The 24,046-nt window shown below is 36.5% G+C and overlaps 1 protein-coding gene across 2 annotated transcripts in view; it reads left to right on the top strand.

Moving 5' to 3' along the window:
* Window positions 1-24,046, top strand: part of GRID2 (glutamate ionotropic receptor delta type subunit 2) — a 693,976-nt gene that overhangs the window by 475,038 nt on the left and 194,892 nt on the right. For both annotated transcript variants that reach the window (XM_027635943.1, XM_027635941.1), the window contains 3 exons: window positions 4,700-4,873; window positions 9,914-10,075; window positions 18,241-18,360. In XM_027635943.1, coding sequence (XP_027491744.1) covers window positions 4,700-4,873; window positions 9,914-10,075; window positions 18,241-18,360 — 456 coding nt within the window. The remainder of the gene's footprint in view (window positions 1-4,699; window positions 4,874-9,913; window positions 10,076-18,240; window positions 18,361-24,046) is intronic.

Genomic DNA, 24,046 nt, shown 5'->3' with positions numbered 1-24,046 from the left:
TTTCAAACATTTTCCTGTGTTAAAACTTTCAAGGTTATTAATCTCAATTTTAATAGTCTCAAGATTATTACCTTACCACACCCAAGATTGCCACCAGTTCTCTGTTACCATTGTTATCTCAAGGTCAGCCCCAAACACTTTCCAATGCCTACAGTTACCATACAGGAGGTGAAACTATTAATGCTTCTTTACAAAGGATTGGTTGGGTTTCATCTACAATAATGTGCAGAACTATGACCAGCTCTATTAAAAAGAGAATGGAACGAAGGCACAGAAAAGCTGATTTGTGTGAGAAGAGACTGGAAAGGTTGACTTGATTAGGCTATGAAAACAAAGACTGAAAGAGGATGTGCTCTCTGTTTATAAACACATACAAAGTGTGAATAAATGCATCATTCTCAAGGGCTAGAGGACAAGGTTGACACAAGAACAAATTACTTCAATTTATCCGTGGGCAAACTGAGGTCAAAAGTTGATAAAAGGTTTCTAATTACCAGGCATCAGAGTCTGGAAAAACTCCTTCTTTGAGGAAAGAATGAAAAAAACCTCCAAACTCTTTTAAAAAGACCAGTTTATAGAAAAAGATCTATCTGGTTTGCCAATCATAGCACATGAGAGGACTGGGGAACCTGCAAGGTTGCATTCAAAGGCTACTTTCTGATGAGCATATTTTTCCTAGGAGGGGATTGGTCTTTGGCCCATGTATTCAACATTGTTCCATTGTGTTTCACCCTATTGCCCTCCACCATGGAGAAGAGCGTAGAGCATAACTATGTTTTAAGCTTGAGCAGTTAGTTCAGGTCCTAAAATCATGGCTCGGTTCCAGGAGCTCACATAATTCTACCTTTTCATATGGATAATGATTAATAGCAACACTAGAGCTTCATTTGAACCCTTTTGCAATGGGTCAGTGGGTCCAGTGACACCCTGTTTGGAACGGGTGGGCAACCAAGATGCCAGCTCTTGGTGAAGTGAGAGCTAACGAACAGACAGATTGAACCCTGCTTTCTCCAAACTCTTGGATATTTTTTTTTTCTCTGTGAAACCTAAAAATTTATTTCATTGTCCTATCAGGTTTTATTCACCCTCCTTCCAAGAACCAAGAGGAGATATAATGAAGCAAGGGAGATATAATGAAGCAAGTGATCATGCAGTTCAAGATCTTCCTTTACTTGTCTTGGAGCTTCATCTAGTTATGCCTTTCCCTCAACTACTCCTCTTTGGAGGGTGCTGAGAAATTCAGGAAGGGCACAGCACAGATGTGCTATGGCATGGGCAGTGGCAGCCCTGAGGCCCCAAGGAGGTGTGCAGTGGCCACCCTTTCCTGCTCTGCCCTCTGTTCACTGCTGCTCGCTTTTGGAGGAGGAAGAAGCACTCTCCTTTCTGAGTGTCATGAATTTATGTGATGAAGTCCTTGCATGCACTGAAAAATAGGGCAAGTCCGCTATATTATAAATACTGGAATCATCCTCTTGGCCCAAATTTAAGATGTTTCCATAATAAATGGTATTGCTGCCTTACTTTGGTGCTTATTACAGGAGCATGTAAATAATTTCCCTTCATGTCTCTCACTACAGGTACAATTGCCCTATGGTGAACAGTAAGTCTCTGCCTGTGCTGCTTATCTTAAAATACTGGGACAAATCTGAATGGCAATATATATTACATGTCCAGTCATGTTTCCCACTGGAGTCTCTGCCTTATATATCAAGATGATCCTCTTCAATTCCCTTTCCCTAATTCATCTCCAAAGACTTATTAATTTAAAACAGCATTTATTTTCTTATTTATTTTCCTACTCTGATGAAACGTACATCTAATTTTATCCTTGTTGCATTTGTGATAGGACAGTGTCCACTTTATTCCAAGTTCAGACCAATAAAAGAAAGGCTTGGAACTATATATTGAACTGATGTAAAGAAAAAAAAGCAACCCCACATAACCTAGCCTAAATTTATACAGGTGCCAACTCAGTTCAACTTGGCCAACTTTCTAATTTTTTTTGACATTTGATGCTTGTGTAACAGATCATCTGCCATCCTTATATCATTACACTGTATCCTCCTTTGAAGTGCAAATGAAAATTGTTTCCTCTCATACAATAGTTGCTTTATATAGTTTTCTTAAGTCAGATCCAAAATACAAGAATGAGAGATGATATTGGAGAGTCATTATATAAAGGGCTTGTCACTCAGTCAATGCCAAATATTAAAAAAATTACAAAGAAATACATAGCAAATGACTAATGGTGAATTAGGGTTTGCATGGCATTGCTTTTTTGTTAACCTAAAATCTGAATATATGATATAATCAGTGAAATTCACAGCATTTAAAATAATAGCTGTCATTAATCTGTAGATGTATATACCTCCTTGGCAACCCTACAAAAATATCTCTAATGTTTGAATTCTGTTGTTATTTCCCAGGTGATGTATAAAAATATGAGGTAGTAGCCTAAAGGTTAAAATGGGAACACTCTGTTTAAAATGCACCAAAACATGCTTACTACAGAAAACATAAATATACTTTTAAGGCAGAAAAGATAAATGTTTGAGGAATTGAAAGTCAAAATCTCTTTTGAAGTAATATTTGGAAATATAATGTGGCCATGCAGGTATCTGTTTTTACATTATTAGAACAAGTATAATAATCTTGGGTTTACAGTTTAGGCATGGTATATAATGAAAATAGAAAAACTTCTTTTTAAATCCTCTGAGAAAGGATATAATTTAAAATCAAGATAAGAAGTTACTTGAGCTCTCCTTTATGATTATATTGAAAGTATTTTAGAAAACGTGATATGTATTTTGCTAAAACAGCATTATTTTTTTTTTTTTACCTTGAAGCTAGTGAAATGATACAGGCTAAATGAAAAGATGGCATCTTAAGCTGACATAAACCATTATCTGTGGTACATTAAGAATTAATTAACCAGCAATGCAAGATATTACACTGGACACAGCTGATGCTATGTGTTATTTCTCTTTACAGAAAAATCTATATTTCATAAAGAACACTAATAACAGATGAATTCAGAAATTATGATAATCTGTGAAGGTGAATAAAATGCTTTTATGGTAGTCAAGAGAGTAGACGTTAAAATTTACATGTCAAATGTTTTTCTTCCAAAATTTAAAGGAAACAAACAAATACCAGTATGTCCAAAGAAGTTGCTTCAAAATAACAGAAGGGTATTATACTGAAACTGCAAAAAAAATCCAAAATAACTGGGATAGTTGTCTTAATGTAGACAGCTCTTGTTGTCTCTCTTGTCACAGAGTGATGCCTTTTCAAAAAGCTTGGCTATGGAATCTTTTCAATAGAAAGATTCCATAATTTGAGATCAAGTCTATCTCCTGGTGTCTCCTAAATTCTTTAATATGATTACAGATCAGAAAGCTAAAGACAGAAAAAGATGATGGCATTTCATTACACAAAGCAGGTATAACAAAACAGATGTGCTGTATCCTTTGAAAAATGAAAAGCTATAAATACACAAATGAGAATCAGAAATAACTGTGGCTTTATGAAAGGGAATGTTAAATTCAGGCTGCTAATAGGAGCTCCTCGAGCACCTCCCTTCCTGGGGGCATATCCACAATTTTAAATGTCTAGAAAGTTTGCAGCATCAGCCTCTGACATTAAGACAGATTATGAATAAACAGTTCAGCATGATGAAAAATAGATTTTGGTTAAAAAGACTGAACAAATTTTAGATTATTCCTACTATTTTACAGAAAAATGCAGACGCAGAATTAATTTGAAAGCAACGAGCTGACTCTATTTGAGTCTTTAGGAAAAAAAAGTTTAACAAAGTTCAAGTTCTTAGGTGAAGTTTGGAGTAAGTTGTTGTTGCTTGTGAGCCTGTGCTCCTCTTATTCCACATTCCCCAAGAGGCTCATCATTCAATGGCGTAAAAAAATGTGTTCCCAAGCTGCAGGAATTTATGCTATGTAAAGAACTGTTTTTCTGATTTCCCTAACCTATCTTAGAGTTAATATTTTAAGCTTAATATTTCACATATTGATGTATTTACTTAGTTATTTTTTCTTTAAAGTATGTGTCTGTGGAGCTGAGTATTCTGTTGTAAGCCTTAATAGGTTCCCTGTGGAATAAAAATTCGTTTTCAAATTAGGTCTTGCTATAAACAAGCACCTAGAATGATCTTGTGCATTTTCTTTGCCCTTTTGGTAAATGGGCTAACTTGTTTGCTAACTTACACATTGTTTATAGGTTCTTGATATTCTGTTTCTAGGAAATGAACACTTAAGACCTGAAAAATTGTCTCTACCTTCACAGCTCCTAAGTAATGGTACACTTAGAAATACATCATGGTATGACTTCCTACTGATTTACACATTATCTGTCAAGGATGCTGTGAAACTTCTTAAATTAAAGATCAGAAAAGGTAAAAGGAGAGGCAGAGAAAATCCCAAATGAAACAACTAAGCTCAGTTACATCTACAAGTATTTAGTGAGGTTTGGGCACAGTACACTTTAAAGTTTTGCAGTTAAGGGTGGTGTGTCACTTGTTTTAATGAGCATGCACTCATTGTTTTCAAGGCTGTGGCAGAGCTTGACAGTAGCTGTGTATCAATCACAGGCCTCTCGCTCCACTCAGTTTATTTTTTTGTTTCTGATCTGGTGGTCACTGAATTTTAACTCTCATGCATATTCTCTCCCTTGCCTTATCTTTCAGGAAATAAATGACGTGGATGTGCAGGAACTGGTGAGAAGGTCAATTGGAAGATTAACAATTATTCGACAGACATTTCCAGTTCCCCAAAACATAAGTCAGCGCTGTTTCCGTGGCAACCACAGAATATCTTCATCACTGTGTGATCCGAAGGACCCTTTCTCCCAAAGCATGGAGGTAGTTCATATACTAATCTATCCCCACCTGGGAACTGTCTTTCTAGATAAGTTCTAAGTTTTTCCCCAGGGGCTTAGTGTAACTTAGTGTTATTTTTCATGTCCTCTCTGACATGTAGCTTAATGGCTTATGGCATGACAAGGAAATACTTGGGTTAGAGTGGGTGAATGTGGCCAATGGAGAACAACAACTTGCCCGCTCCACAGTAATAAACATCCAAAAAAACCACCTGATCTCCAGGTAGTGGGGTATTCATTTTGTTGCCCTGCTAAATTTTAATTTTTGTCATCTCACCAAAAAGAATTTCCTCCCTGTAGTCAATGTCTCCTGAGTGACTGTGCTTCTCTAAGCCCCAAATATGTTGTCAATAGGAAAGTCTTCCTGGGGATCACCCACCTCATCTGTTTCAAGTGTCTTAGTGTATACATCTAAATCTAAGTTCCAAAGAGGCCTGATTTTCAGGGTTCTTAATCACAAATTACAATTAATTGTACCACAATTGTACCAATTAATTACCACATGAATTCAGCAACAGGATCATGGTCACTGTCCTCCTGACTTCACACAGTTTTTCCAAGAAAAAGTCCTCCGTATCTCATTAGGCTTCATCATGACAAAACTACGGCAAATCAGGAGTGTGAAATTGGCTTAACATGTTGATTTTAATTTTGGTTCGTTTTTTCCTGTGTTCATTTTTGTAGCTGTGGAAAGATTGTTTCTAGCAGTGGAGGAAGAGTGAGAGAAAACAATGGGAGAAAAATAGGGAGGTTTTGAAGAGTCTTTGCTTAGAATGAAAATATGTAAGTGTAAAAGGAGAAGTGTGGATAGTCTTGCCCTGTTCCAGATTAGCTGTAAGAGCCTTCGTCTGTTACAAATTCTGGACAACATGGCCAGTAAACAATAACTGATGACATGAAAAATTTTGGCTGTGGCACACTGCATGGTGCTCCTAGTAGAGTTCTTAAAATAAACAGGGCTGTGTAAGGTCCATAGATGCACTGGATATCTCTAGAGACTTTTTAGGAAGTGCAAAAATCCTTTAGGCTGTGCCATACTGTTATGGCAGCATGGTCCTAAGGGTAGTCTACAGACAATGTGTTAAAGCTGAGGGTGTGATTACATGAAGGCACTAGAGATTGCAAAGAGCAGTTTTCGTGAACAGTTACTAACTACATCAAGGCAGAAAACAAAAATCATGTATGAATGGGAAGCTTCATATGTTAATTTATCTTTCTCTTCATTTTCATTTACATTTTAACAGTTGACTGACTCAAGGAAAGATAAGTTCAAGAAATCAAAATTTTTTCTCTACAAATTGGCAAATTCCATTTAATGTGTTTGATAGGATCCTATGCCTTAACCTGTGCTTCATGATCAACATATAACTTGGAGAGCTATAACATTTCTATTGAAAGCTTTCGTAACGTTTTGTGTCAAAGGAATGATGGAAGCTTTACTGGCTTAACTGTTAATGAGAAACAGTTAACTTGCTTTTTTCATCCTTTCCCTGAGATGGCTGTGCTTCATTCTTAGCTGAGTGAGGCAACATTAGAAACTGACAGGAAGGAAAACTCTGACACAGTTTCCCCTGTGTCTTCATATGATGCACAGACCTTTGAGTAGCTGTGGGGTTTGTTTGCTGCTTCTTTGTTCTACTCAACAATATTATAAATTAGTTTCTAATCCAGTGGGGAGTTGGAACAGTTTATAAATTGAAATTACTAATGCTCTTTTTTTTTATGACATTGAAGTGTGACTAATCAGAAACATTCTCTGGAAATTATAAGGGTGGATTTTTTGATTTATTTTTTTCTGAATTACTCTCTCTAAAGTCTGTGTGAATAATTAATTTTTTTCAACATCTTTATTAAAACACTGAAAAATATTTTGGTGAAGATGCCTCATTGTGTCTCTGGAATTTTTCTAGTTGAAACTATATAAATTATTTTATATAAATTTATATTATTATATAAATTTTTATAATTTTGGAGATGGGAAGTTAAAAACTGGATTCACAGAAGTATTTAGTACCGTAACCTTTTTATCTAAAAACATGTGCAATATCATAGGTATGCGTAAAATGACCACTGTTAATCCAGATTAATCACTCATGCCTAATCTGATTGCTAAATAGCTTTCTTCTATGCTCTGGAACAAAAAAATCACATCTGAATTTTGAATTACATCAACAGAAAGTTATCCAGTTAAATACTACTTGGTAATGCAAGTGTCCCCCCTCCCATCTAAGAGAGTTGGAATACATAAAGGATCAGTAAGGGATATGAGGCAATGCATTAAATGCCCCAATAAATTTATGTGGGAAATTAATAAAGGTGTAAAGTGACTTTAAATTACAACCCTGCTCTGTTCATCAGGACAGTTACTAATGAAGCATACTTGTGGTAGTGACAGGGAAGGGTGATTTTGAGAAACAGGAATTAATTGTGGTGTCTTTATCATAGCATTATCAGTGATTGATTGCTGTAAATGTTAAGTTGAACTATTAGTGAAGGAATAACAATGCTTAATAATTGCTGAATTCTGTCCTCCTGAGCCCTGTTAATACTTGATGAAGGCCCAGCTATATTACTCTTAGATTAGTGAATGCATCCTTTCTCATGAACTGTGACAATTGTCTTCTATTCCCATGACAGTAGGTTACAGAAGCTACCTTGAAAGCAGTGTTAGTTTGTTGGGAAATGATGACTTGGCATCTGAAGCCCTTCATGTACCAATTTAGTCTCGTTAATGACCTTATTGCCTCTCTCTCCTTTTGGCAATCCCCTGAAAGGGATGTTTTTATCCCTTTGGCAAAGGCTTACGTAAAAAAAAAAAACCTTGCCTCACTGCACAGTGATAATTCCTTTCCTCCCCGTTCCAGCAAATGTCCCTCTAGTGCTGACTTCATTGGAGAAATATAGTTTTAGCTGAAATGCTTTGAATTCTCTGTAGGTTTACAATACACAGGCAAATCATCCAAGTTGTTTTAAAAGTGCTTGATTAATCTGAACCCAGATCCTCAGTCCGTGTTTTTAATCCTGTCATGCACGGTGATGCCTGGGCTATGCATCTGCAGATGCAAAGTAAATTTGTTCCTGGGTGAATACTGAAATGGAAATGTTCATAGCCACTGGAGAAGCTCGAGTAAGAATAAAGAAGTGTCTTCTAGGAAGATGGAGAAAAAGGGCAATAAGGATCAGAGGTTTTGTGTATCTGTGGTACTAACAACGTAGAGTTGTAAAGGTAATAGAGGATTCTGGGAGTTTATCAGAAGGGAAAGCTGCAGACAATTAGGTATCCTTTGACAAAATATGGAAGGCAAAAAGTCTGAAATAATTCTGGCCAAGTAAGGAGAAAAACTCCTTCTTTCCTGGGTGCTCGGCAGGGAAGGAATCTGTCACATAACCCTCCTAGGAACAGTATAGTGAATGACACAAGCAAAGCCAGCATAAAGATAGAATTTACAAAAGAAAATAAAAACATAAAAGTAAATTATATGGAAAAGAGTAATTAGGCAGGAAGAGAGGTGGGGTTTTTTCCCTTAGGTTCCCCCCCCCCCCCCCCCGGTTTTTTTAGATGATATGTGGCTTTACCAATCATTGTCTCACATGTTCAGCATTATTGTGCTTGTTTGTCATATAGCCTCTCCCAACAGCAGTGGGACTTTCCCAGTCTTTGGATATATTTAAACAGCAGAATAGGGGCATTCTCCACAAAGTTGATGTACTTTCTATTGTAAGCTTCCTTCTGCTAAAAGATTTTGAACACACCATCTGTATCTGTGTAAAAAAACCTTTACAGAGAGCAGTCAACATATTCCACAAATCTGAGAAAGTGTTTTTTGGCTTGTCTGTGACTGATGGAGAAAAAAACGCAGCAACCTTGCCTCAGTTAGCAAATTACCACTGGCTAATTTGTTGTCAGGCACTAGGAATGCCCTACAGACCCCGTTATCAGGCAGATGAGGAAACTGAGTTTCCCTCAATAACTTCGAATGACCAATAGGTTATCTAAAAATAATATTCCCGAAGGTCCTTTTCATTTCTGAACATAATTTTTCTTGAAGAGAACCTCCGTTCAGGACAGCTGAGGGATTTTTTTTTTATGATACCATCAGTAACTTAAATGTTCCTGCCATCTGAGGACAGAAAAGACTGATATAAAGCTGTATTATAAATTACTTGTTTCAGAAGCGTTTATGAATTCTGAGCTTCTGTTCTTTTACGTTTAATTGTATCTTTTGCTTCTGACTTTGTACTGTGGGCATTTAAAAGTATATATATAAAAATAGTACATGGGTAAGTGGAACTGGCACACAAGTGATATCTTTTCTTGAGTTCATCTGTTTTGTCTTTGATCCCAAACTGGAACTTCCTCACACTGTGTGCATGTAACTATGCTTGCAGTGAAACACATATGCATTTACTCTGTAAAAATTTTATCCTGTGAGGAATTAGCAACCAATGCCAAATACTTCAACAGGAAACACTACAAATTGCAGAATCTACATACAATTGCACTCTGCACACTGAATTATATTTCATGCCAGAAATTGCCTCAATCAGAATTGACTACAAAAATCAGGAGCAAAAAACACAATTAAATTATTTTAAATTTTCTGAATTTCTGTTTTTCAAAAGAACAAAACAGCCTTGAAGATAATTTAATGGTGTCCAAGTATCTGGTGACTGAAAAATCGAAATTTGCAAGCAATTGGTTTAAAATAAAAGAAAATCGGTTTACGTTCAAGAGTAGGGCTTTAAATCTGGCAAGTGGAGCTGTGCCAGTGATTGGGCTGTCTGTACTTCTCGTGTGTGTAGCTGGTTGCTGCAAATCACTTCCAGCCTTACAGGCCCTGGATACAGATTTTACCAGAGCCCAAAGGTATGACATTTTGACTCTTACAGATTCTTCTTAATATCAAATAAGGTGTTTAATTACCAGAGGATTATGGGTGAAGCAAAACAAATGATAAATTCTGGCTGCTGGCAGGAGATTACAAATAAAAATGCTAATCCTTCCCTTTTTGTCTCCTTACAGATTTCAAACCTGTATATATATGACACTGTCCTCCTGCTGGCAAATGCCTTTCATAAGAAACTGGAGGACAGGAAGTGGCACAGCATGGCCAGCCTCACCTGCATCAGGAAGAACTCTAAACCCTGGCAAGGAGGACGATCGATGTTGGAAACCATCAAGAAGGTACCTTTTCCCTGTGTTTCCTCATCTTTGATTTCTAAAATGCTCACATTAAGCAGTATTTCCTGTTGGGTTATATATTACTCTTGTCAGTACCAGCAGTATAGTTTTTATATTTTCACAGTTCCTGAGTGAAACTAGTCTTTATTTGGTTTTGGCTGTTTGGTGGTTGTTTGGTTTTTTCTGTGTCATAAATAATCATATTGAAATAAATTCAATGAGTTTGTTTGCTAAAACGACCAAACCAGTAGGATGTTCAAATAAGAAAAAGTGTCACAGATGAAAAAGAGTCACTGTTGAAAAAGTGTCACAGGTTAGGAAAAAAAGGAAATAGATTTACTATTTGTAAAAGAAGAAAGAAAAAATTGCAGAATTTCATTTGGGCAACGTTCTGTGGAATTCACTGTTGTGCTGCTTTTGACATTACTATAGTGAAATCACAGAAAAGAGAGTGAGGAAAACCTCAACTTATGTAGGCTATATCCTACCATTGCAGAACTGTTCCTGTAACTGTCTCTACAGTGCTTTATCCAATGTCAAACTCTCACTGCTTCCCTGTGATTATTATTTCATACCTTAATCATGCTCATTGCCCAAGATCCTTTTCCTGTTCTTCAGTCCTTAAAGATAATTTTTCTTAATTATTTTCTTTCTTCATGATATTTACAGCCTCCACATACTTACAAACAAATATTACAGCCTTCCAGGTCAGTATTTAGTCAATATACACAGGCTCATAGTTTACCCTTCCCTGTAAGTTATTCACCTCATTCTCCTTATGTTATTGATGTCTTTCATAAAACTGCCTTCCCACTTGTCTGCACGTACTTCTTGGTAATGTATACTTACATTTAAAGTGCTGGCAGTGCTAACATTGTAAGTACAAAAAAACCCAGGACAGTAAAAAAAAAAAGAAAAATTGAAAAATTATACTTTATTTATGGATTTCACTAAAGGACATAAAAGTAATGTAAAAATATAATGTTGTCTCAAGAAGTTGTCGTTCTGCATTAGGTATTTAACTATACCAGAAATTATGATAATGCAGGCAAAATGTACGGCTCCTTTGAGCACTGCTTGTATTTCACCCAGTGCTGGTTTAATCTGCATTAACTCCAAAATAACAGTTCAAAGCTTTCTTTGGTGCCTGTTCCCAGTTTCCATTCTAACAGTTTGAAGTCATGAGACTGCAAGTATAATACAGGACATGTTTCTTATTTTAGGGGCAGGATATGGCTTTAAGGGGCTCTAAACTGTATTGCTCTTAACCTATCAGAGCAATTTCAAATTCACATTTGGCAGTCCAGTGTATTTTAAGCTATGTTTCAGCCAAGACTGGTTCTCTTCTCAACTTGGATTTTGTAAATACTATTGCACACTTTTTAATTGATAAACTAAATGCTATTTCTATTTAAACAAATCCGAATACGATACTTGAGCTGGAAAGGTCAAAATACCCTCTTCCACTTTAGAATTAGAATTTACTATCTGAGCTGGAGTTTCAGGCGAAGTCTGGTAACCCTGCTATCATCTCTAAATGGAGGAGTACTACACCATGGAAAGGACTGCTTACTCTTTTGTATTATGATTATTTTCTTTGTTAAGTTGTTTGTGGATGCAAGACTGATCCTGTTCTCTTATATAGACACACCACGTTACTGTTTCTTTGCATCTCAAACAGTTTATTCCATTCATTGCCACATCATCCTAGGTATCCAGTTTATCTTTTTCCAATTCTCATCTCTGTGGCAATGGATTTGCCATATGTAGGATGGAAGAAGTCCTGTCAGAGATGGACTAGTGACAAGCTGGGCTACCCTCCCCTACCATGCTCCCAGCACATCTCCTAAAATGATGTGATTAATAACACAAATTCCTTCTGTGACCTTTCACAGAAGAGCTGTACTGTGTTGAAGATTAACCCTGAAACACGGAAGGAAATGGCTAGGAGAAATATGAAAACATTCAAGAAGGCAGGAGCAAGTGGAAATTCCAGAGTTGTTAACTTGCTAAAAAATGAATCAAATGCCAAGAAAATTCCTGATATGTGCAGCTCATCACACTGGCATCCTGTTACTTTTGGGTTTCTCTGCTGTTTCAATGAGATGGCTTTGATAAGAAACTGTTTTATTAGTGTAAATTGAATAACTGAAATACTCCTTACACTGCATTGTGCTGATGGAGATGAATTTTGAGAAGTAACATGCTAAAACGGAAAGGCAAGATTTAATCCAAATGAAATACAGAAATTTCCTCTGTGTGTGTGTGTCAGTAGCATTTCAATCCATAGGCAGAGGAAAGCTAAAGATTGCAGCTGAGAGCTGGAATTGCACAAAAGCGTGAATCCTCCTTTAGTTTTGTGGCCTACTTTACCTTTTCTTTCACTACAGTACTTATGTAGAGGAACTGCAGGATCAAAATTGTTTACTTTTGACATTAAAAATTTGCTATTGAGGAATGCCTGATGAGGGAACAGAAAAACAGTAAAATTAAAAACTAATGAAGAGGAAAATAATAAACATTTAATCTCTCTTCTTGAGAATGCTTGTTTTTCATCTTGCCTTTTTCTTTACACATCTTTTTTTCTTCCATCATTCTGGAGAATCCTCTAAAACCAACTGACATACGATTTTTTTTTCTCAAAAACATACCAGTTTTCCTTAATTCTGAAAGAAAATAGGAAAAAGTTACCAATTTCTGAATAAAAAGTTCTGCATTTTCATTTTGAACTTACCACTGTTTCAATGGTGTGTATAATGGAATATAATAAGAAGAAACTCTTATAGTTCAGGATGAAGATACATTCTGAAAATTTTTAAATACTTCCTGGAAAAAGAACTTCCATCCTCTGCACAACCTTAATTCTCTCTTCATGATGATCTGTATTGTAGAGCTGAAATCACCATCTTGTCTCAGATTGTCCATCATCTCAGTGTAGTTTCACTGGAAGTCAAATTTTAGTCAAATATGGTGGTGGAGGAAAAAGAATTAAGGAAGAGATGTCTGATTCCAGGCTTCCTGCCTTAGGAGAGGACCAGCAACTGAAGTAGTTGTTCTCTTGGCAGCAGGGAAGCAGAAGCACCACTGAGCTTTTACTACTAAAAACAAGCAGGAAAAAACTAGTTCTAGAGGAAGCTTCTACAGAAGAAATATCTGTCTTTTAGATTTCAAGATCCAGAAACAGGAATATCTGGCAGTGTTTTAGCTGCAGACGGAAATCTTTCTTTGATTTCTGGAGGGGGAAATAAGAAAAGAGTTGGGAAATCTTTATAAAGTTACACACTGAAGAAGTAAGAGAAAGGGATGCTGATGTTCTACCTGCACCAGCAGTTGTTAAAAATAAATCAACTGGTTTCTTAATGGTAGCTCTTTATGAGCTATAGAAGAGAGTAGGGAATGGGAGGGAATTAGAGTTTCAAACATTTCTTGAAATGGCAGAATAGCTGTCTAAATCATTCCTTATTGTCATTTGTTACTTTTGAGTCGCGCAGCACTATTTCTACAAACAACTCCAAAAGCTGGTTTTTTCTGTGTGGGTTCAGCTGATTGGACAAAGCCTAAAGAAAACATTTTAAGCCCACTACAATTATTTAAATCTAATATCTGTTTCTACCCATTCTGGAACAGAATAAATAGTTAAATTCATCAGGAAACACAATCCTTCTAATGAATTTGGCCAGCTTTAGCAATTGGTTTAAATTCACTTCTGTAATACCAGCTATCTCCAAACACATGCTCACTTGTTTATTTCTCAGTAAAGCTATTTCACAGTCATAGAAATAAACACCACTAGAAAATAATTCTACTGTTGGAAAAATTAATCTTCCTGCATAGCCCGAGAATAAATGTAAGAAGGATTATGTGGAAGATCAACTCAGGAAAACGACATCAAGTTCCTGCATATATCTTCTCTCACACATATTGGGTCTCTTCCCAGTCACACTTGTTTAGCTCACTGACAAACAGCAATTTTTAGTGCTAGCAGCATCATACAGCCTATTCCTTTGTGGGAAACGAGCTGTACATTGTGCTGTTTCATAGTTGGAATTGTCAACTAGTTCTGGTCTCAGAAATGTCGTGACATTCAGTGGTGACTTGCAAAAAAGATTCCCAGTTGTTTGTCCGGTAGTAGATTGGACTGTCTGTGCTAGCAGCTAAAAATGGTGTATTGAGTTGAAAACTCAACAATGTTCTCAAGATCAGATTTTTTCAAGAATAAAATGTAAAACTCATATTTAATGTTTATAGCATTTTTTCCTGCCTATAGCCACACTTTTTTTATCCTTAATGCAAAGTAGCTACTTTCTGAGAATACCCATATGTTGAAAAAAGGAGGAAGTTTGAACAGAAGCTGTGAGAGAAAGTATAATATTTTATAGCTGATGATTGGCAAGCTGACATTCCCAAGTGAGGTCCTGACTGCTAGGTAAATAGTGCTTTCTTCAGGGACTTACAGTATAGTGGTGCCTAAGCATATATAAACTGTAGTTTATCTTGCCAGTCTAGATGGGACTCAAGTAGGCTTTAACTATATTGCCAAGCTTTATAACAGCTCTGCAAAGCCCAGAGCAGTGATCAGAGACATAAGTAAAACATTTTTGTCCTAACAACTGACATTTCACTGTTCAGTTTTATATGTGTCAAGAAATTTCATGGTTGCAGCTCAACCTTAGTGGAATTTGAGGAGATAGGTAACAAATGTGTCTTCATTTTCCCCAAAATAGCATTGTTTCTGTAAGTTAAATGGAATGAAAAATTTCTTTGACTCTTGCCCATTATCATAATTAACACTGAAATCACTTGGAAAAATCTCATCAAGAAGTTGCTGGAGCAGTAGCTGTCATACAGATGGTCATTTCCTCTGTGATCTCCTTCCACTATGCACTAGCAGAGGGATAAAACACATGCCATAAATCAAGTAAGTGTTTCAGAGAGATCACACTGTGAAAGGCTATGTGTAAAAATTGGAGCAGTGTCCTGAAAATCTTCCTAGGCTGTCCCACTCTATCAGCCCTAAGCAATAAACCAAATTGGCGTAAGCCCTGTAAAAAGGCTGTATGGGACAATGAGGATGAGAGAGCAATAACAGGATTGCATGGCCTACAGGTCCAACAGGATAGGTCCCAGGTAGGGAAGAGAAATAAGGACCTCCAAGAAATTTTCTATAAATTTAATTTTGTTGTTGGCGATATATGGGCAGTTCTTCACTGTTTTGTCTTTCTGCCTCTGCTCTTCCCAAGCCAGGAGCGTTCTCATCTAATCTGAGCTCTTTTTACATGATTTGCAGATGTAAAGTCTGGGAAAAGAAGCTCTGATCAAAGACACTCCTATGTGAGAAATTTTCAAAGAATGATAGAATTGTCAGAATAGATAAATGAGAAAAGATGTTGTTATGGTTACCACTGGATTCCCAGACAAATAAAACTAGCAAATTTACAGTTTGTATCTTGCCCCAACAGTTGCAGCCATTTACAAATATAGGTAAATAAACTTATACAATATTTTTGGATAAAGATTAAATTCCAAAATATGTTAGATAAGTCTGTTAGCCTTTACTATATGTTAGAGGACATATATTACCAAAAAATTCTATGTTTTCTTAATAAAAGGATTTGATTACTTCAAATGTAACTGAGGTGAAATGTTTCTTTAAATTATTTTTTCATCATATTTGCTCAAATAAGGACAAAGGTTATAGAATATAATAAAAAATTTAAAGTGCTGTCTCAAGTCTCAAAAAATCATTTACATTCTATCTTCATGTTCCTTAAATTATTGAGACCACTCTCAATCTTGAAAATAAAGTCACTTTCATTTTTTAGATTGAAAATCCAATATTTTATATTTCTGTTTTCTATATTTTCCACTGTACAAAGCATCTGTGTTAAGACATTGTAAATTTTTTTGTGCACATTTCCTTTCTTCTATCATTTTGTTCCAGAGTTTTCCCTTCCTTTTTCCAGGTCCTGCTTTTGGCTCACTTGAAATCATTGTGCTGCTCAGGTGGTCTATAACAGTTTAATTAATTTTCATACCTTACCTACCTAAGACCCGCAGGTTGTGGGGGAATATAGGAAGTAATGCAGGAAATATTAAGTATAATATAACAAAATCAGTGTCTGCTAAGGAGTCAGAGTGGTGCAGGACTGGGAACAGGTGTATATATGGTGTCAGAGAGGGCAAGCTGGCCAGATGGAGGCTTTGAGCGATTAGCTGGGCATCCTAAGTCTTGCAGGTCTGTGCTGCTTTGCAGGCATTTTGACATCACATGAAATTCTGCTTTAATTAATCAAAAAGTCAGATAAGACCCTATGAACAAAAGTTATGTGGAACAACTTTTTCTTTCTGGTTCATGAGTAGGATGAAGTCAAATTTAAGTTAGTGGGAAACGTTTATATGTGTGAAAAGCAGTTATTTACAAAAGCGTATTTTCAAGTGATTTTGCAGGTAAACAAAAACTCACTGTTTCTTTACTCTGAACCAGACAGAGATGTTCTAACCTAATCTAAAAGACATGAAGGTGTGGTTACTATAGGATTTTACTGAAGATAATAAATAACCTGAGTGTCATGCTAACCACAGCAACGTGTGTCAAATTTGCCTGGTTTGTTCTCACCAATTGTGAAATGACCTGGAGTCTTCCTGCAAAAGGCTGTGCACATGTACTCTTACTTAGGATTTTGGAGTGTTTTTCCATTCTTTTAAAATTATTTTGTTCTTGAATGTAATAAAAAAGTAAATATTATAGAAAATATTTTTTTTAAAGCATGAAAAATTTACATACATAAAGCATTGTCTTGGTTTTAACCGAAAATGGCACTTCATGAAATATTTCTGTATTATTTCCTGTTAATACTAGTCTCTAGTAGTCTCTAGTAAATTTTAAAAGTATTATCTCAATTATCAATTTCATTATGTTTGTTATAATCATAGTAATGTTTTATAAAAGGATGACAACATTTTATTACTTCATAGCAATCTGCAATGGAGATGCAAATTCTGTATTCCTTCCTGGATTTTCTCCAAACTGCAGATACAAGAATAGAGCTTTTAAAATCATGTTTCAACAAAGCTTATGGTCTTAGCTAGGTAGCTTATATTACAAGTTTTCCAGTTTAAATAATAAAGCTCTTAGGTGAAACACCAATGTTCTTGCCTTGTGTTTTGGGGGAAAATCTATAAATTTCATATGCTTTTACACCAGAGGCAGATATTTTTCTTGTACATACTTAAAATATTGTTCACAGTTTTTAAAGAAGAGGGTTAAACATCTAATTTTCCCTGAATCTATAAACTGAAGAAATTTTTTATGGGTAAAGGTTTTCATTACAGGTATTTCACATGGTTCTGTTGATTTTACAGTTCAGGTCATCACAGTTCTTATACAAAGATGAAATGTATGTCATGTTGAATTAACTCTGGAATATATTTTGAGTATGGCTGTGGCATGTATAGCCCTTTCAACTCTAATTCTTTGTAGGAAATATTCGCTGCTTTGTCTGTACTGTTTTAACCCCTTCCAACTAAAATTTGAAAAAATTAAAGCAAGCTTGAAAATATGCTGCATTGTTACCCATATCATGTATTCTCAGTAGCAAAGAAGAGTTGTGGAGGAAAACAGAAAAATCACTACGTTCAGCTAGACAAGCCCTTCGTCATTTGTGCAAATCACATATGATGAGCTCAAAAAGCGTGTAAATATATCTAAAACTCATCCTGACTTTATGTGGAAGTCCTTTATTTGGGGGAATAAAGCAAAAATCAACAATTTTTTTTTTTGGGTGCAATTTCTTTTATATATGTGTGTCTAACTTTGCTTTCAATAAAATTAGTTGCAAAATTTTATGGTTTTTTATTTTTGGAGGCTAGAGTGTGAATACATATATGCTGATGGGTCAAAGAACAAAAGTTGGAGTGCAAATATTCTAAGAGTAAGACTATTGCTAATGTTGCTGAGTTTAATTCTTCTGTAAAGAACTTAAGTGATACAGGAACAATTTAAACTTTTGAATTTTTAGGGAAACGTGGTCTTTGGAAAACTATCCTAGTTCTGGTAGTTCTGCATGGTTATTCTACATAGTTAGTGCATAAATCCCCTCAAGAAACAAAAGGTTGTTATAATTACCGACTCGTGAGTTTTCATTCCATTTTCCTTTTTCTTCCAACAGGGTGGAGTGAATGGCTTGACTGGAGAACTGGAATTTGCAGAAAATGGGGGGAATCCCAATGTGCATTTTGAAATTTTGGGGACAAACTATGGAGAAGATCTTGGCAGAGGAATCCGCAAGGTGAGGTTACATATATTCAAACAAGAGATTATTTTCACTGATTTTTTAAAAACCTCTCTTGTGTTCCATGTTAATAGAAAAGCATTTGGTAGCAGATGACATGGTGTTGTGTATCATTAAAGGAGTGAGAAATGGGAGAAAAGCCTTGAACTTTGAGATACCTGTCTATTTTATTATTTAAAAACACCTTGGAGTAGGTTGTGTTGATCAAGATGTCATTTGTAATGTGTTAAGCTGCTGGTTGAATGTCCCAAAAGACCCGTGAAAGCTGTTGTTTTGTAACCCTTGCAACCCATATCCAAAATAGTGACTTTTACGTTGAACTGTGTTTAGAGCACCCAAATTGGTCTCTGATAATTATGGTCAAAGTGGGTTCCTATACCTGTTAGATGAATGAAATTCATGGGTATGGAAAGAGAAAATCTGTTGCAGCCTAGATAAAATTTGTGTGGTCTCTTCAGTATATAACTACATGGTGTTTTGGTAGGAATTAAGTTTTACAGAAAAAGGTAATGTTGTCTATTCAGCTGCCAGACACAGTCCAAATGCTTGGACTTAGATTATTACAGGGAATGGCATACATCTCCAGCAAAATTACTCTTTCTTGGTATTTGAGTTTTGCCAATCTATAACTAAATTTAAGTCCTGCATAAGAAATTATTGGGACAGGTCTCTATTTGCAATGCGTATCCTTAACTTTGAACAACTGCTCATCTGATATGGCAAAAATCATATGGTACTTCATAGGCAAATGAGAGACTAATAGGATTTTCCAAGAACAACTTCCCTTCGAGGACAGATTTCCTGAAAAATAGCAAGTGTATCAGATCATACTGAGTTTTATATGTGAGGAACTTGAAGTGGTTGTCTGAAAGCAAATGGTAGAGTTTTCTTAATATTTGTAAACTGATTCCATGTGTCAGCGTCACTGTAAGATGAAGTACATAATTTGTCTGCCTAGCTTCTGGAGTAACAGATAAGTGCTGTGAAAGAAGGAAGAGATAAATAAGAAGTCTAAAGCGTCTTGAAACTGAAATTTCTTCTCCGCTATTCGTTGGAATTGTTATTGTTTTATCTTGGAATTGTTATTGCTGTTTTATCTCTTGTCAATACCCTAATGTACACATGTGCCTGTAATTATGTCACCTTGAGCAGAGACCCTGACAGATGCTTAGAAACTAGACAGAACTGGATCTTGTTGATATTTGGAGGTACTTCACAAAGTCTTTAGGAGACCAGAATGTTGGATAAGTCCTTATTCCCTTACCTGTAAGTTCTGCTTGTTTCAACATATTTTGACTTATTTACCATGCTATGCATTGAGCAGCTACTTATGGGTTGACTTTGACTGGGGTTTTTTTGACTTCAGGCCTGTCTGGGTGAATGCCTGAGTGAAGCACTAAATTATGTTCTTCCATTCCCAAAAATATAGAAGAGAAAGAGAGACTCACAGAAAGGTCTTGGAAATATAGAAGCACGAGAATACTTTCTAACTTTTCTAGCTCTTTTCTGATGGTAGAATTTAGAATTGCAGTGCTAATTTAAGCTATGATACAGTTTACTTTTAGAAAAGATGTTAATGACCATGGGCACATGTAAGTTGTGCAAGACAATGGGATAGTAGAAAAGGCTTTTTGAACCTTTCTTGTTTACTCTTTATGATAGTTCAAGGACAAAGAGACATTCACTGTCTTTGTAAGGATGTAGATTTCAAGTTGGTCAAAGAGAATAGAGCTTTGCACTTAAGTTTCTCAAGAGTTCAAATCCTGCTTGAAGTCAGTTCTCCTTGTATTCTGGAGTCATTTATACTTCTGCACTTATATTAATAAGTGCAGAATATTCCTAGGATTCAAAAAAGCAAATAGTTTAGGATGCACCAAGAATTCATATTTATGTTTGTTTTATTTGGACAAATTAAGCCATGTATCTAGAAGAAAGTGTCTTTAAGTCCCTGCCTTCAACTTTCATGGGCTGAGGTCATACCTGGAAAGCAGTGGGAGAATTCATGTGAGAGTTCATTGTGTAGGGCTCCGTCATCTAGCAACGAGTTAGCAAATTCAGGAGTGGGATTTACCTGAAATAGAAATTTTGCACCATTATGACTGTAAATGTTATCCATCACCTTGCAGACCATAGATCGTGTAGTCTATACTTGTTACCAGAGTCAGGTTCTTGGAGTAATACATTCAGATGGCTGCCAGATACTGATTTTATTGACACAAGTGGTATTATAGTCCCTAAGGAACTGAATAAAAACTCTTGCTTTTACACATCATACTGTGACTTGCATTTGTGCAGATGTAGTTATATTCGGTGGGAGACACGGGTGTATTTCTGACATTTCTGTGTTGGCATTTGTCTGTTGGTACTTGACATTTGAGTATGTATTCTTTGACATTTAAATTTCAGTGCAATACTTTTATCTACACTGTTGAAATAAAAGCTGCCATTCCTGTGAATAACCATGCAACAAACAAGTGAACAAAAGGGAGTTGATAGCTCAGAGTACTGTCTTATAACTTAGTGGTGTAGAAAACAGCACTGCAGAAATAAAGTGGTTCTCATGTTACTTCCAGTGCTCCTTGCAATTCAGGATGGGTTCATCCTCAAAGGCTCTGTGCTAAAGCTTTTGAAGTTTAGAGGACTTTATTCCTGCTCCCACACTTGTTTTACTATGACCTGTGGACATTTGAGGATGTGGTGCATTTTGCTCTGCCTCCATATCCCTATTAGCATACACCCACCTCCTGTACGTTTCTCTTCTCTTCTGAAGATGTTTTAGGTTGTTTCCTCCCAGTGGAGGAGTAAGATACCGTACCAGGCTCTCACATCAATTGCTCTTTGCACCAGGATGTTCATGCCAAGGCTGTCTTTGCATTCCAGGCACCTAGTGATGCCTTGGAGAAAGGACAGAGCCATGAGCATGCAGAAAAACAGGTAGCCTGAGTGGGGCACCTGGGTAACCCCGGACACTTTGAGCCCCCTGCATTTTTCCATTAGGATTGTATGGTTATGTCCTAACTCATTTTGATTTGATTGTCTTTAGGAGGAAATGTTGTCTCTTTTAATCCAAGGGACATCTGTAGCACAAAGCATTTCATGTGAACAGGGTTGAAGGCCTCTGGCCTTAATGCCTCACAGATGCATTGTTCCTCTACTTCTGCCAGTGCAAATGGCAGGACTTTCCCTGTGGAGTCAGTGCATACAGGTTTTTATTTCACAGATTATTAAGGGTTATAAGCAACATTCCATAGTCGTGCTATTTGTTCAGAGTTGGGAAAGCTGTTTTGCACTTTTTGCTGTCATTCTGGTAAAATAATTGCTACTTCCACTTCATCTGAGACCACTTGTTGATCACAGTACTGGTGTGTCTTTGTAATACACTATATAATTTTTTTCTTACATTTGCATCAGGGAACAACATATGTTCCAAGCATGTATTTTGATCTTCAGGAAGTTGCTGTCTCTTCTTATAAAGTTAAAACTTATTTTTTGCATCCTTTATTTCCCTTTTGTTTCATTAGGTAAAAAGAGAAAGTTATACAGCTCTTCTGACACTTACTAACACCATTTAATAACCAAGAGCACATAAAGTATTTCCTTCTTGGTTAGCTTCTCAGTCAACTACTTGAGGTAAATGATGGGTTCACCTGTTCCCTTTGTGATCACGATCAAAGGTAGAGCTGTGTAATGTGATTTTAAAGATGTATATGTATCAGCACCAGGTACTTTAGGCTGTGATCTGTGTAGCTGTTTCTAAAGGCTGACATTTAATTTATGATGTGACTGAAAGATATCCTTGCAATTTACAGAGACATTATTGATGGTGTATTTTCTAGTGAGTTGAAAATAAATGTTGCTGTGTCTGACTGCCTTGCCTTTAGTGTTGATGGAAAAGATGGATCTGGCACAGTGCTACCATGCTACTCTTTCTAAAGCAACTTTAAATATATAATCAGCCTGCTAGAAATGAAGTAAACTGCTTAGTACTAAAGATGAAGAGGTAATTAAATGCCTTGGTGAACTGAGACCTGCTGTTCCAGTTCAGCGCAGTGCTTAAACTGTGCTGTAAGCCTGCTGAAGAGTACCATTTCCTTCCTTCATTTAGTGCTATGCAATAGATTAAGATACAGGGACTGATTCTTTACCTTCTGGTAGCTTCTGTAAATCTTTTGTTGAATTTCACTGAAATTTAATTTGGCTGCAAAGTGTCGGGGATTTGCATGTTATCACAATAAAACTAGTGTTAATAGAGAACTGTGCTTTACTTAAAATGTACTTCTGTTTAGCTTAAAAGTCAAACTAAATACGTGTTCAAGTCTAATGGAAAATGGAAAAAGTCTCCCTCCATAATTGTATTCCTGAATTTTAAAAAATTTAAAAGTCTTGAAGAAATGCCCTCTCTGCTTTTGAATGGAACATTTCTTTTAAAATCTGAGGCTGTGGAAAGAAAGGCAGACTGACTCAAAGTAATCAATAGTGTAAATTCTCCAACATCTGAAGAATTTATCAGGTTTTGGACTCTCTGATTCAGATGGAGGGGGAGTGAAATCTAAGTCCTGGTGCTGGGCTGTCCAGCTACCTGCCCTGACCCTGGGCTCTTTGACTGAATGAGTTTGTTCATTAGTGCAAAGAAGCCAGAGATTAATTTGGTGGATGCTGCCCCAGGAATGTGGAAGACCAGGGTTAAAGTCCTCCTTCTAGTGATTCCTGATAAATGCATAGCAGAGCAGTTGCTACTACAGTCAGCATTATGAGCAATCCGTTCCCCTCGAATTCTTCACCTGTGGAGCAGGATATCCAGCAGGAATACAGGAGAGACAGGATCCAGGTGTATGAGCAAAATGACACAGAACTCAAACTTCAGACTAATGCCCACAAAGCCAAGGCAAGCATAATGCAATAGAGACATATTATCCCACCTATTTCTTGTTAGCAGCACAGTCAGACATGTCTGCTGAGCTCCAGTGGATCAGGCATTTGAGCATAGCAGTACCTCTTGTAAAAACTAAAATTATTTTAGGCTGTAAGACAAGTGGGTGTCCAGATTTCCAAGTCTAGAATAATAAGGTTAAGTGTCTTTGTTAAAATTCAACTCAAATAAAGATACAGGTTTATCCAGTTTCCAGCACACAGGTTGGATGGCTCTTAGCAGTGACATTTGCAGGGCTAGAGGAGGGATTTGAACCCAAAAAAGTCTTTCAAGCCTCTGAGCACTCTGGAGTGAAGAGAGTGCTCCTGCATTGGGAACAGTGTGGGGACAAAGGGAAAAGGCAGGGTGGCAGAAGAGGAGAAACGGAACCCTGGGGAGAAGAATTGATGTCAAACAGAAATTCCCCTTGGGACCTTGATGCTCTGTAGTATTTCTCTTCACAGTTTTATCAGGGATGAGCACATCTCCCTTTTGCTCAAAATATCCATTCCTGTCAAAACTGATAAGAATGTTCTTACTGAAAAATGTTTTCAGTGCATTGGGAACTGCCAATTTTGACTGATTGCTTTCATCAGAGAGAGACAAATCTTTTTAAATTATATAGTTTCATGTTTTTTATTAATTTTGGTTCATTGGGAAAAGAGGTTACATTTTACCCGTCTCCTACAGAAAATATAGTTTTCTTGACAGCAAAGAACAGGAGAAATATTTTCCACTTTAAAACCTATGTTTTTAATTTCCTTTAGTGTCTTG

Source organism: Corapipo altera, unplaced genomic scaffold, assembly GCF_003945725.1.
Source record: "Corapipo altera isolate COAL_440 unplaced genomic scaffold, ASM394572v1 22b, whole genome shotgun sequence".
In the NCBI taxonomy this organism is placed as follows: Eukaryota; Metazoa; Chordata; class Aves; order Passeriformes; family Pipridae; genus Corapipo; species Corapipo altera.
Note: the sequence above shows the minus strand (reverse complement) of the source record. Positions and strands in the feature narration are given on the sequence as shown.